Raw genomic sequence first — 15,063 nt, forward strand, 5'->3', positions numbered from 1 at the left:
AGAACAAAGAGAGGAGGCCACCAGGGGCCAGCCACACACTAAGAGTGAAAGTAAGATATATAGAAATAAGAAAAGGAAAAAGTTCAGAGGCAAAAGGTAGACGGGATAATTTAAAGTGAAAAAAAGCTGGCAAGAAATAAGCCAAACTAAGACTGGGCATGTATAATTAAGAATAAGCCTCCATGTGTGATTTATTTGGGAGCTGGGTGGCGAGCTAAGAGTTAAAAAAAAAAACAAAAAAAACTATATTGTATTTTATTTTTATCTTAATTTTCTTCATATCCTACAATGTTTGTACTACCCAGGATATCTAATCTGAAAGTGGGCTTTCATTAGTTGAAATGAACCTTGAAGACTCTGGGAAAACCAGAAATTTCAAGAGAATTATAACTCACATGTTGAGAGGACAGAAAATTGAACCACAAGAAAACAAACAAACCAACAGAATCTCAACTGAAAGTAAAGGATGCAGGACGGGAACCACAAGAGCTTGGTGAGACAGTGGCCAGTTCCACAGCCACCAGAGGATTTCGGGACGTTTTATGGAGCAGGGCAAGGTGGTCCACACATTGTCTGGTAATCCTGACGACTCAGGAGGGTCAAGGACAGCTCACAGCAGGAGCCTCACCCCCAAACCCAGAACCGTCTGTGAGTCCCTTCTTTAGGAGAAAGATGAAGTATGCCAGCTGATACTTTCCCCATTGAAAATTCCAAACTACCTAGAGATTTGGGGTGACAGTCTTGTCTTTGAAAAGACCCGCTGGGACTGTGTGGGGCTGTAGGACATCGTTTCTAATCTGGGTTGTAGTTCTTGGAGGTCCTGAGTTATGTGTGCCACAAATGCCCCTCTCAGGTCACTCCTTACACGTCCTCCTTTCCCGGGTGCACATCGGAAGGTGTGTGTCTGGTTCTCTTTTGCCACAGGTGTAGCCCTGGACCAGAGCTTGTCTCTTTCCGAGCACTGTTGCTTTCTGCCCTAACAGTGTGCCTCAATGAAGAGTCTGTAGTGTGAGTCTGTATGGAAGTCACCTAGGCTTCTGGTAATGATGGCAGTTTCAGAGTATCTCCCATGAGTAACTGGACGGTTTGCAGGGAGTGCCCCATGGAGTCTGAAATGCTAACCCACATTATGTGGGCCATGCACACATTGCTCTGTGAAAACCACTACTTCAGCATAGTCTCATCATAGCCGGGAATGGGGGTGGAAGGCTCTTCTGTTTCTTGGGTTAATTATACTAGGAATAGTCACACCCTTAGTCACCCAATGAATAATAGATCTGCTAACCAGAGTAAGCCTGCCAGGAACATTTGTTGAAAGATTGCTCAAGGGGCATAATATTGCTTTTTCCTTGAGGACTATAATAGGCAAACAATTTTAATTCTTCTAGCCTAGATAGTATAGTATTCTAAAGTAATGCAGACTATCCAAAAACTTGAGTTTTCAGCTTCTCATGTTAGTTAAAGTTGGCTTAAAGAAATCCTGCAAAAGAAAAAAAATGAATGAGAAAAGATATCCAAACAATAATGATAAAAATTTAAAAGAGCTTTCCACTAAAAACAAACAAATGTGGTGTCCTCAATGTTCAGGGCATTATGAAGTTAACCTAACAGGCGGGGGACTTTGAGGGTGCGGTGTGGAGGCTGACTAGAAAGAAAACAAGATCAGCAGCCTGAGAACATTAGCCACCTGCTCCCCCAAAGCCCCCAAGTGCTAGAAAATGGGATTCTGTGAAGCCAGATAAGAGAGGGTAAGAGAGGTGCCTTCACCGGCTACTTTGAGTATATGGCCTGGCCGTTTACACACACACCACATTCTGCCTCTAGACTGCTCTGAAAAGCGCTCGTTAAACTCTAACATTAGAATCCAGTAAAATCTTACAGGTCCATCAGTATCTGAATGGAGAAGGAACTGGGCTTGGAGTTTAGTCTGTTACACATTCCCAGCTTAGAGGAGCTTAGGAAGCCTGAGCTAGAAATGCACATTTCCCCTCCCAGGTCCTTGATGGCGTGGAGTAAACAGAAGCATTCTCCCTGGAGACATCTCCTCTTGGGAGACTGTACATAAATCAGAAGAGTAGCTGTTCCTACCCTTTGGTTTGGTAGTGAGGCATGAGTGTGTGGCTGGTGTGTCTGAGTGGGCATGTGGTTTGGGTCTGTGTAGATTTGCCTATGTGGGAGGGTATTCAGTCAAAGGGAGTCTCACACTCTGACTTACCTGGTACCTATCAGCAGCAGAGTGTGAACACGGGCTTGAATGTTGCTACCCTGGAAAATGGGAGAAGTATTAGGTCTGGGTCCTTATCTATCGCTCTTCCTCAGCAGAGGAGAAATCCTAGACACAGAGAGACTGAACATTCTCCTCACTGGAGGGTGGGGAGTGGGTGGTGGGGAGAGTGGGTGCGTCTGGTTCTGGAAGGTTAGCAAAGAGGCAAAAAGAGGACCAGAGCTGAGGGGGACCCCTGGGAACCAACTCTGAGTGCTGTGGAGAGACAAGTTCTCCTTCAAAGACAGCGGAGCCAGTAGGAAGCTTAAGCAAATTTGTGAAGGATGACGCACCTGCGCAGAGGTAAGAGAAAGATACACGAAGTGAAAGTGGCTGCTGCAAACTCCAGAAAGTAGTCTGTGTGAGGCGTCCACAGAGCAACTCTGCACAGGAGGCAAAAGTTACCTGTAAACATCTTTCTTTCCATTTCCTCTTGAATTTTCAGAAGGATTCGCTCCTGTTCCAAGGCTTCTATATACTTCGAATAGCACCAGGTTGGCTAAAAAAAAAAAAAAAAAAATCAAACTTAATTATTAAAAATTTTGCCAGATTTCCCTTAGGAAACAAACTAAATGTAAAATAAATCTTTACTGCTCCTTTCTTTAAACTTTTTATTGACATATAATGCATGCTGTGGTATGGTCTGTATGTCAAATTGCTCTGATTGGTCAATAAATAAAACACTGATTGGCCAATGGCCAGGCAGGAAGTAGGTGGGACAAGGAGAGAGGAGAATTCTGGGAAGCGGAAGGATGAGGGTCAGAGACACTGCCAGCTGCCACCATGACCAGCAGCATGTGAAGACTCTGGTAAGCCACCAGCCATGTGGTAAGGTATAGATTTATGGAAATGGATTAATTTAAGCTATAAGAACAGTTAGCAAGAAGCCTGCCATGGCCATACAGTTTGTATGCAATATAAGTCTCTGTGTTTACTTGTTTGGGTCTGAGCAGCTGTGGGACTGGCGGGTGACAAGGATTTGTCCTGACTGTGGGCAAGGCAGGAAAACTCTAGCTACAAACATGTACCAAGGAAAGTACATCTTAGATATGGTAGCTCATACCTGTAATTCCAGTGTGAATGAGTCTGAGACAGGAAGATAAGCATATTTTTGAGGCTAGCCTGGGATACATATTAAAGCCCAGGCCAGCCTGAACTATATAGTGATACTGTTTAAAAAACAGAACAAATTGAAACAAAGAGGAATATATTTGAGATATTTCTGTCGTATCTCTCTCTCTCTCTCTTTTTTTTTTTTTGAGACAGGGTTTCTCTGTGTAGCTTTGGCACCTTTCCTGGATCTCGCTTTGTAGACCAGGCTGGCCTCGAACTCACAGAGATCCTCCTGGCTCTGCCTCCTGATTGCTGGGATTAAAGGCGTGTGCCACCACTGCCCGGCTGTATATCTCAAATGATAATACAGATTTTCCCCATTTATGCATTTTCATCCTTTTAACTGTGTACCACAGATCATCATCATCAACCTACTTTATTCTACTTTCCTAAGAATATTTATTCCATAACAAAGCTACTTTTGTCTGTAGCCTTGACCTGAATCTGTAGATTCTCTGAGTGAGGAAGAATGTGAGGGTGATGATACAGTTGACCAGTGAACAATGTCACAAGAGCTTAGGGACACAGTAAGAGTGACTCAGTTATCTTTATACTGATAATGAACTTAGGTGCTTATAAAACAGCCAAGATTATTTTGGGGGTGATAGCTTTGAATTTAGGCTGACTACTGAATAACAGTAATTGATTATTATTCCCTAATTTTCTAGAGTGACAACATGCAGAATTAAAAAAGCAAAAGTCAATAGTAAATATGCATATTTTAAAGGTGCCTCTGACATCCAGAAGCCATTCAGTTTCCTACAGAAGGGACCCGATTGTTATCAACGACATCATCGTTATCAGCATTGTCACCCTTTCTCTTTTTGCTCAGAGGAGATTCTATGCCTTGTTTCAGGCAGCAGAGTAAACTTGGACGCCGACAGAGCTCAGGACAAAGCCTCTATGTCCACATCCCTCGTTTAAGCTTGTGGTGTACAGGTCATGCCGATCATTTGCAGATGCATGTACTGGCCATCATCCACTTCAGATAGATCTGTCAGTACACATCTCTACAAAATCAGCCATTTCTCTTCTTCCATGAGAGTTTTAGCCTATCAGTTATCTCAGTAGGGTAACAACTTATTTGGCATTTTTAAGTGCAGAAACCATTGTTTTATGAGTTAGTATTCTCCTAAGATGCAAACTTTTTAACACAAGTCATTAAAAATGGATATAAATTAAACTCATGTTTCAGAGAATTGGTATGAAGGCACTAGTTATAAACATAAAAATGCAAATGTATTAGGTGGTGGGCATGTACTACAAAGAATCAAGAAACAGACTAAGTATTTCGCATTCTCCTCCATCTCTGAACTCAGCACACTAATCTATGGGGGTTGTTGGATTTATACTGTTTTCTTCAGGAAGACTGTCACTTCACTGTCTTCAAGTTAAACCTTTGTGAGCTAAGGAGGAACTCAGCGAAGGACCACATACCTAGTATGTACAAGGCCCTGAATTTCAACTCCCGCATGCGCTGGGGAAGCACTTCCAAACCCATAAAACATGATTTCCCTTTATTATACTGGGTAATGTACATGTTCTCTGCAGGCTGGGGGACCTTTTCTTCCAGTCTCTCTTAGGATTACCATTTTAGCCCATTTCATATCTGTACCATACACGGGCCCATTTCATAGACAACCTCCTGCTGCTGAGTGACCAAGTCACTGTACACCCACTGCTCTGGACAGGAAGTGGCCCTGCGTCTTACCTGCCGCCCGTAAGCTTGCAGGCCCAGTAAGGACTCGCTGGCCAAGGGGGCTTTGGTTAGAGAGCCTGTGGCGCTTGCATACTGCTTGACGGCCTGTAAGGAGAGCGCGAGTTACTCCAAAGCAGATCAGAGGCCCTCAGAAGTTACAGTGTCACATAAGAGAGGAGTTCATGGTGGGTACGACACTTGAAGCCTCAAGCCAGTCTGCACTTTGATCTTTAATTTTGGCACATTATTACAAAAACATTGAAAAAAAATAAGACAAATAATGAGGTAGAACATAAAAATCCAAGCATCAAAGAAGGACTACAGTTCTCATGAACATAGAGCCAGATTTTCCACTAGGGAAAATGCATGGACACAGAATTATAATCTGCCTACAAATGGAATCAAGGTGTATGTACTCCTTTTTCATGTAGGTGTATTGGGATACGTCCCAATACGAAGAAATGCAGAACTGAAAGGCAGGCCTTGGATTGCTTAGCACCAAGTGTTTGCAGAACAGTATCTCTTGTGTGGTAAAATGGACACACCATTCCGTTGTGTGGCTGACAGTCTCATGCACTCAGATATTTGCCGATGGTGACATGAGTAGCTGTCGTTACGTTGTGTGGATGAGAGAGTCCGCCTGATGCCTTCCTTCATCCTTTCAAGTGGAAACTAAGGTCATTTCCAACTTTGTATATTAGAAATCAATCAGTATACATACATCTGTGTTCATTTTCATGATGATTCTCTCATGCATAGTAATTTCCTAGAAACATGTTAGCTGAACTAGAAAGAATGAACATGTTAAAAAAAAATATGTGTTGTCAAACAAGTGTGTGTGTGTGTTCGTAAGTATACAGATACATCTGAATATGGAGCCCAGAGAACAGCCTTGGGTGCTCAGCACAGTATTTATGAGACAGGGTCTTTCTTTTTCTTTCTTTTTTCTTTTCCTTTATTATTAAGAAATTTTCTATTAATTTTCCATACCAACCACAGATCCCCCTCTCCAACCTCCTCCTGTCCCCCAGCCTTCCCCCTCAACCTACCCCCCATTCCCACCTCCTTCAAGGCAAGGCCTCCCATGGGGAGTCAGCAGAGCCTGGTACCTTCAGCTGAGGCAAGTCTAAGCCCCCCCCCCCCTGCATCAAGGCTGTGCAAGGTGTCCCATCATAGGCACTGGGCTCCAAAAAGCCAGCTCATGCACCAGGCATGGTCCTGATCCCACTGCCTGGGGCCCTTAAGCAGGTCAAGCTACACAAGGAGACAGGGTCTTTCATTCCTAAGGAAGGCTAGGCTGCTGGCCAGTGAGCCCTAGGGGTCCTCCTGTTTCTGTCTCCCAGTGCTGGATTACAAGCACATGCCACCATGCCCAGCTTATCCACATGGTGCTAGGGACCAGACTCACAGCACTTTACTGGCTGAACCATCTTGCCAGCCCCCAAAGCTTGGAATTTGTATTTAGTTACATTGATGTGACACTGTTCTTATGACCTTGGTATTAAACTGGATGTTCAATTAAAACTTTTCCTAAGTCTTCTTTAGTCACATTCTTCAGGTGGTCTAACTCCATTTAACTCCTTTCAAGAATGAAAATGGGTGATGCAGTTGATGCCATTTTGACAGAAAGATCTCGATGACTGTGAAGACAGCTGGTCTTTACGTGTGATTTACTGGGTTGCGTATATCCTTTCAACCCCGTCCTCTGGGATACAAGTGTTGTGACTGTCTCCATTTACTGACAAGACGAGAACTTGGGGAACTGAACTGCTTCGCTTAAGATGATCGAATTGGGCTGGGGGGACGGCTTGATGCTCTTCAGAAGACCCGAGTTCAGTTCCCAGCACCCATGGCAGATGGCTCACCTGTAACTCCAGCTCCAGGGATTCCAAACCCCTTTTCTAGTCTTCACAGGGACCTGCACACATGTGTCACACGCACACAAACATACACATAAAAGATTTAAAATAATAAAAAGAGAAAACAGAAGTAATGGGACTAGAACTTATGATGGGGCTAGGATCCAAAGCCAGGAAGTCCTGCCCAAGGCTCCTTATCTACTAAGCTGCATAGTCTCAAATGAGCAGATAATACCTGACGAGTCCACGGTTGAATGGCCTTTCATACCTACCAGGCCAATTAGTTTCCCTCAAGTCATGTAAGATAAATACTATTTCTATTAATTGATAGTTGAGGTTGGGAATCATACCCACAGAGAAGTCTTATCTATTGCAAAGGTTATTTTCAGTATACATTTTATATTATAAAAAGTTGTAGGTTTGAAACAAATATCTGCTGCTACTACATTGGTCTTCCTTACATTTCCATATGAAAATAAACACAAGTGTGAAGTTTGCAGTTACCAGTAAGTGGTAACAATATAGTTACCATCTACAATAAGAGTATTTAAAGAGGCTAGGGTTGGAGAGATGGCTTAGCAGGTAGAGATACTTGCCACACAAGCCTGGTAGCTTCAGTTGGATCTCCCTGAACTCGTGTAGAGATGGAAGAAGTGGGTTTCAGAGGGCCCTGGCTGCCAAGCCTGATCATATTCTTGAATTTGACCTTTGGGACTCACATAGTGGAAGGAGAGAACCCACTCTGACAGTTGTCTTCTGACCTCCACGTGCACACTGTGGCATAAAAGCTAGGTATAGTCAGGCCCCCTGTTACCCCAGAGCTGTGGGCATGGAGACCAGAGGATCACCAGGCCAGGCTATTTCCAGGTTCACTGTGGGACCCTGCCTCATAGTAATAGAGCAGAGCATAATAGAAAAGGACATGAGGTCCTGCTCTGGCATCTACATGCGCATACACAGGCACCGCCACACATGCATATACATATATCACACAATACACCTCTCCCTCTCCCTCTCTCTCTTACACAGGCACCTCCACACATGAATACACACACATCTCTCTCTCTCTCTCTCTCTCTCTCTCTCTCTCTCTCTCTCTCTCTCTCTCTCTCACACACACACACACACACACACACACACACACACACACACACAAGAGGAGCATCACTCCAGTGGATGGAAGCTGTTGGTGTTGTCTAGAGGCATCAAGAAACCCTTCATGAAGAAGAGAACATATCTGTTAATTTTGGGAAACTCAAGAACAGTCTGAGAGCTGTGAATGCAGGCTTTAAGTCACTAAAGCCTGTGTTCCATAACTCCTCCCCATATCTCCCCATATCTCCCCATCCCACATTCTTCTGTAAGCCACACATCACCTTATCTTTTAGAAGTGTGATTCCATCTAGAATGGATTTGGTCTTACCTTTCCGATTCTGTCTTCCTCTGACTCTGACAGTCTCTTTTTCTGCTTATATTCTTGTCTTCTCTCTAAAACACTCATAATTTTCTCATCTGTTAAATTCTTCCTAAACTCACAGAACTGTGGCCAAAACTTAAACAGAACTCCAAAAATTGTCATCTGTAAATAAAAAAAAAGTGCGTCTCAGATTACAACTTTCTACAAATGTACCGAATTAACTCTAACTTGCCCCAATAATGGATTAACTTCTCCAGCCTTAACATGCACTGCCTCCTTTCCACCTTATTGTTTGCAGACTTGGAGCAGGAGCTCCTCTTCAGAGTCTTCCCCACCAATGAGAAGCCCTTTAAAACACTCACAGGGCACACTTAAAAGAGACTTTATTCTTTATGTTTCCCTAACCAATTGATTACATTAATAAAGACTCCATTAGGTCTTTTTAAACAAGAAATTCATGTTTTCTTTTAAACTGCCCCGGTTGGTGAGCCACACTCCGAAGTTTTATGCAAGTATTCCAAGTATTCAGTTCTTCAAGGGCACTCTCCCCCCACCCCCAGCCCTTCTCTGTCTTTTAGAGAAAGGAAATACCATTTTGCCTCTGGAAAGGCTCTTAAACAAAGCTGCAGATCTGAGAATAAATCTTGAGTAACTTTTAAATGATACAATCTCTTTTATGTGAGAGCAAGAAAAAGTAACATTTAAAAAGCAAAAGGGTATCCCAGACCAATGCTCCATGAGGACACTGCACATTAAGTGATTAATTGTGATGTTTATGGAGATAAGAGTGGCTGCTGTAACTCCCGGGCTGAGTTTTACATTAGCTCCAGAGGCGCACATTACTTCCAGGAAGGTAGGACTTGCCACATCAAATCAAGCCCAGCATCTTATGGCTAAGAGTGGCCTTGAAGAAAAATGAGCCCTTCCATTAGGCCCCAAGCCAGTTCTCTTAGGGTAAAAGAGGAATTGTCTTCAAAGTCAATGCTTGAGTCTTGAATTAGCAGAAGTCACTACTCACGTTTTCTAGTCATGAATATAATTACTTATTCACTCTTTTTGTTGTTGTTGTTTGTTTCTTTGTATCCTGGAATGGCTGTCTTGAAACTCACTCTGTAGACCAGGCTAGGCTTGAACTCACAGAGACCCACCTACTTCTACGTCTCGAGAGCTGGGAATAAAGGTGTGTGCCACCACCACCCAGCAAAAAGTGCTTTTGTTTTGTTTTTATTTTTGTGTTTTGTTTGTTTTTTGAGACATGGTTTCTCTGTGTGTGGCCCTGGCTGTCCTGGAACTCGCTCTGTAGACCAGGCTGGCCTCAATTCACAGAGATCCTCCTGCCTCTGCCTCCCGAGTGCTGGGATTAAAGGTGTTTGCTACCACTATTCCCCAGCTATGAGTCACTCTTTTTTTTTTTTTTTTTTTTTTTTTTTTTTAAGATAGGGTTTCTCTGTGTGACAGTCCTGGGTGTCCTAGAACTCACTTTGTAGACCAGGCTGGTCTCAAGCTCACAGAGAGCCACTTACCTCTGCCTCCCGAGTGCTGGGATCAAAGGTGTGCACCACCACCGCCTGGCTATTATTCACTCCTTTTAAAATACAATCTTGTCATTGTATTCTGTAGCTCCTTGGGAGCATGAATGTAAAAATTTGGAGACCCGTGCCCATGGATGCCTTAGTGACAAAGCATTAAACTGATTCTGAATGGCATCATTCTACCCATGGGCTAGTGCATCTTTCAGCCCTCATCAGATGCTTCTATTTGCAGTAGTTGGTGATTAACACAAAAATCCAAAACTGTCCAAGGTGCAGAGAAGAAACTCTAGAAGGCATAGCCCCAAACAGAACATCTATACCACGCCCCCTCCTACAAGGCTCGGGAATTATTGCAGAAAAGGAGACAGGAAGAATGTAAGAAGCTGAGGGGGTGGATGACCACAAGGACACATCTGCACATGTGAACTCCCAGCAGCTGTGACAGTGTGCACAGCATCTGTGCAAGCCCAAGCCAGACCAAATTCCAGCATGGAGTTGGGAATCAGGCACAAAATCCCAACCCTAGAGGTGGAGCTCTTGGCAACTCTCAGCTGTTGGGAGAGGGGGAGTCAGTCTTCTAAGAAGGTAGCTCCTATAAGACAACCGTACTTCAGCAGAAGGCCATGCACCAAGATTATTTGGGCAGCACAAATTTGGTCTGGATGGGTTTTAAAAAGAAAAGACACTAAGTTGGGTAGGTAGGCAAGAGGGCTGGATCTGAACAGAGTTGAGGGAGGTTGTGAATACAATAAAAACACATTATATATATATAATGTATGCTATGAGTCTCTTCAGCTTGAATGCTTGGCTTAGTAGTTGGCATCTACTAACCCTACTTCTCAGTTATCTCTGTAGAACCTGAGACATTCTTTCTTGTAAATGTTATCCTACCAGGACCCAAGCTTTCAATGGAAGGCATTAAAAATGTTATAATGCCCCAAAATGCAGTTGACATTTGAGACTAATATTGTTTATTAATACACATTCTCCTGTACCTGCAGAACCTAAAAAATGACCAGATTCTAAGATATATTAATGTATCTAGGCCTGCCTCGCTCACTGCCCGCAGACGGGAAACCTTCCGTGCCTGGCAGTGGTGTGGGGACAGATAGGCTAAACTGATGCAAGGCTAGAAGAGCAACTTCTAATTTGTGCCTCAGCCCTTTGGTTCCACTTTGCTCTTATTTCCAAGTTGACCTTACACTCCTCTGTCATGACGATCTCACATATCCACGTGGTCAGAAATACCTACTCTACATTTAGACCACAAAGGTAACTCACAGACTTGACAAGCTCCTTTGGATCTCGTGTTTTAAGTCTCACGACAGGGACAATCACAAGGAGGGAAGGAAGATGGTACTGCACGAAGCTCAGGGATAAAGATGGGAAAGTCCATTTATGGAACTACAGCCATTTCAGCGACCCTGGGGAAGAGACAACGGGGTGGGAAGAGATGCGGCTATAGGTCTGGAGCAAACTGACTTTGCTCTGTGGGCAGCGGGAGACAGCAAGGCATTTCCAGCAGAGGCTGGCACGATCCCACGCCCTTCTGAGGAAAAGTACTCCACTTGCAGCCTGTTGGATGGAGAGAGCCCAGAGACCACAGCTTTGGTAATGGTGAGAGGTCTGCAGATCTGAAGTGGTATGGGGGTGAAGAAAAACTGATAGTATGTCACAACAGGAGATAATGACTGAGTTTTAAGGATTGGTTGGATGTGGGGTTAAGGGAGGGAAGGAGAGGAAGGACATAAAGATGGCTACCAGATCTCGGGCTCGAATCTCAGAGCTGCCCCTCGGCAAACAGGAATAACTCCAGATTTGAGGAAAGAGGACCTGAAATGAAGACTCTGTATTTTCAGATGTCCTAAGGTGCCTCTCTGACGCCACCTCAGGAAATCAGACAGGGTAAGCCTGAGGACACAGGTCCCGCTCTAGACAACACAGAGGAGCACGTTTTGTTCTGGTTTGTCAGGTCTGCAAGGCGAGGCAAAGTCCCCGGATCTTAGCAGATGCCACGGTTTCTGGTGCCGTGCTTTCTCTGTTTCTCTCTTGCACATCCTCAATCACTCCTCTGCCTGTCTTAATGCAGAATTTGGATTGTGAGTCCACTTTCAGTCCCTTAGCAGACTTGAATACAGCTGGTTTACAAATGAATGCTAAGGGGTAATGGCCTTTTTCCATGCCCCAGGGCAATCACACTCCAAATCTGTTTCATATCACTTAGTTTGTGACATGGCCTTCCTCGTTACCCCTATTATAACTTATTTTTCTTAATCATTTTTTAGGAACAACATCACTAAAAGGGTTTTCAAAATGCAAATAAATTATGCCCACCAAGTCAATGTTTTCTATTATTTATCTTAAAAAGAAGTAACTTGAGCAGGTTAAAAGAGGCATGAGTTTCCTCTCATGAGTGTATGTACTTTATGCTGGTTAAGCACTTAAATCTCCTCTCACTTTTTTATGAGCTATTCGAATATTTCAATCTTTAAAAATATACACATTTTAAGGCCTACATATTTTACACATTTTTGTGGTAGCAGATATTTTAAAAGGGAATATGAATAGTGGGAAAGGAAGGAGGAGTTACCTGGAGTATTTTTACAATTTGTAGATAAAAACAGTAACTGTGAAAAGTCAAAGTATATTATTTAGTTCATTTATAGCATTATCAACAATGCAGTACATAAGTTACTAGTTTTGTATATTTTAGTGATATAGGCAGAAGGTATCTACATTAAAGAGAACAAACCCCAGTATTACTGGGGAGATTAAAATTTTGCCATACAAGAGTAATGTAAAAGCTTGGGAGAACATGTTGACTGCTGGTGTATTTAACACATGCTCAGCCACTGCCTTCAGCTCTTACCTGTGCCTCTCGGAACACATATGGTCCCAGCTCCTTCCGGTGTTCAATTATCTTCTGGGCCTGCTCCACTGGAATATCGATCTGCAAAGCCGGGGGGATACAGGAGTTGATGAAGCAGTTGATGATGGTCGTGATCTTCTTCTGGATGATGGACTCATCACAATGTGAGTGGCACAGATCCTGAACAAGGAGGAGAGACAGAGCAGACGCCATCAGTGCTTTTCCAGACACTTTACAGTCTATACCTCTTAGCTTGGGCTTGTGAGGGCATGGTGACATGCCAGAACTATCTTTAAAAATCCTTTCTTTTAGACCCAGGGAGCCTGTCACTGGTACACATGCCTTGCTTTCATTTAATCTGTCACTAGTTTCCCAAAGCAGCGACAGTGTTAACGCCTGGGGTGACTCCTTAACAGCTATACTGTTCATTGAGTACCTGCCATATGCCGGGCACTGGTCAGTCTCCTTGGAGGAGACATGTGAAAGCCTATGGCCCAGAACTGGGATGGAGTCCCTAGCAGAACACTGAGAATCTGCATTTACCAAGTTACAGCTAGTTATAAAAGCTTTCCAAGCTGGGCGGTGGTGGTGGCGCACACCTTTAATCCCAGCACTCGGGAGGCAGAGGCAGGCGGATCTCTATGAGTTTGAGGCCAGCCTGGGCTACAGAGTGAGTTCCAGGAAAGGTGCAAAGCTACACAGAGAAACCCTGTCTCAAAAAACAAAAACAAAAGGCTTTCCATCCTGACTGCTGCCACAAGAAGCTAGCAAAAATCTGCCTGTTGCTGTTAAACAAGAATGTCCTTACAATTACTTAGGATCCATAATGCTCCAGTCTGTATGAGGTGCTCTTACATCACTGGGAACAAATACAAGGAAAAGCAACTTTGATATGGACAGGGTGTCCTCCATTTGGTGTACAGCTCCAGGGGTTCAAGACCCCAGTCCTTGGCTAGGTGGATTCTGGGTGCCGGTGAGGCAGAACCCCCTGTCGGCCAAACATGTGGCTGAGTTTTCTCACCTCTTGGCAGATAGGAAGCAGGAGGGAGGGGACCAGGGTTGAGGCATATGTCCTTCAAGGTCATGCCCTAGTAACCCATCCTTATGAGGTCCTACCTCTACTTCTCAAAACTGACTCCAGCTGGCAACCAAGTATTCACCACCTGCCACATGAGCCCCTGGGGGACATTTCGTGTTTCAACTATAACGTCACCACATTATTCCTTCTAGAAGGATTTTAAAAGTAGTGATAGTACATTAAAATGTTCTAGTTTTAAAGTCACAGTTGAAGACAGTATTTTTTAATAGATAGCTTGGCTTGAATTACAGCATTTTTATGTCAAGATTTTTGCTCTGTAAATCAGTTGAAAGCAAACAAATTTGGAAACTTCTAATTCTAGGCCAGAAATGAGCTAACACTGAGTAAGCACTTGGGGGACACTGGTTATTGTAATAGATGTCTTAGGCTATCAAAGAAAGGAAGCTTGGCACCAGGCATGTGAAAGTTTATGTAGGGTTTACCATATGTTATGTAGAAGAAAAGCTTAATATTAATATTGCATTATAAACAGCATGTCTATTCAACTTCGCATCAACTCAGAAAAAGCCTATTTGCACTGCATAAATTTGGTAAACTATTCACTGTTTACCATTACTTGTAGGATTATTATATAATTATTTGTTGAACTTGATTATAAATATGGAATACAAACTTGTAAAGTAAAAACAAGTTTGCAATGTTACAGAATATTAATTCTGACTAATGGGATAGAACTTAGAATCATAACTGGTATTTTTTCCCAATTTCTTTTTTTTTTCTTTCCAAGACAAGATCTTATTATATAGCCCTGGCTGTCCTGGAACTCACTTCATAGACCAGGCTGGCCTGGAACTCACAGAGATCCACCTGCCTCTGCCTCCTGGGTGCTGGGATTAAAGGTTCTTGCCTTGTTAACTCTCACCTACTACGAGGGTTAAGGATGCTTTCCTCTAGAAAGCTTTCTGGGGCTCCTTCAGTCGATAGAGATGCCATCTTACCCTCTTCCCTAACATCCTGGGCCTTGGATGTGTCTCTCTTTAGATACTGTGAGTCTGAAAGGGAACACTACTTGGTCTTTGTTGTATCCTCAGCATTCATCTTAGCCCTTGGTGTCAAGGGGTGGAGTCAATAACAAACCTGAGAGATTAGAATACTTCCTCCCAATTTTTTTCTCTACAGATCTCACATGAACATAGACTTTATATAAAGTCCTGTTACTGCTCAGTAACTAGCTCTAGAGAAATCAATAGGTGAACATTATTTCACATCACT

General features: G+C 43.3%; 1 protein-coding gene across 1 annotated transcript in view; it reads right to left on the reverse strand.

Annotated features, from left to right (window-relative positions):
- Window positions 1-1,290: 1,290 nt before the first annotated feature.
- Window positions 1,291-15,063, reverse strand: part of Rgs22 (regulator of G protein signaling 22) — a 137,536-nt gene continuing 123,763 nt past the window's right edge. The window contains exons 22-27 of the mRNA XM_028884482.2: window positions 12,753-12,932; window positions 8,358-8,513; window positions 5,088-5,180; window positions 2,669-2,762; window positions 2,216-2,265; window positions 1,291-1,480 (exon numbers count right to left, since the gene is read on the reverse strand). Of these exons, the coding sequence (XP_028740315.1) occupies window positions 2,261-2,265; window positions 2,669-2,762; window positions 5,088-5,180; window positions 8,358-8,513; window positions 12,753-12,932 (528 nt within the window). The 3' untranslated portion in view covers window positions 1,291-1,480; window positions 2,216-2,260. The remainder of the gene's footprint in view (window positions 1,481-2,215; window positions 2,266-2,668; window positions 2,763-5,087; window positions 5,181-8,357; window positions 8,514-12,752; window positions 12,933-15,063) is intronic.

Source organism: Peromyscus leucopus, chromosome 20 (genome assembly GCF_004664715.2).
Source record: "Peromyscus leucopus breed LL Stock chromosome 20, UCI_PerLeu_2.1, whole genome shotgun sequence".
Taxonomy (NCBI): domain Eukaryota; kingdom Metazoa; phylum Chordata; class Mammalia; order Rodentia; family Cricetidae; genus Peromyscus; species Peromyscus leucopus.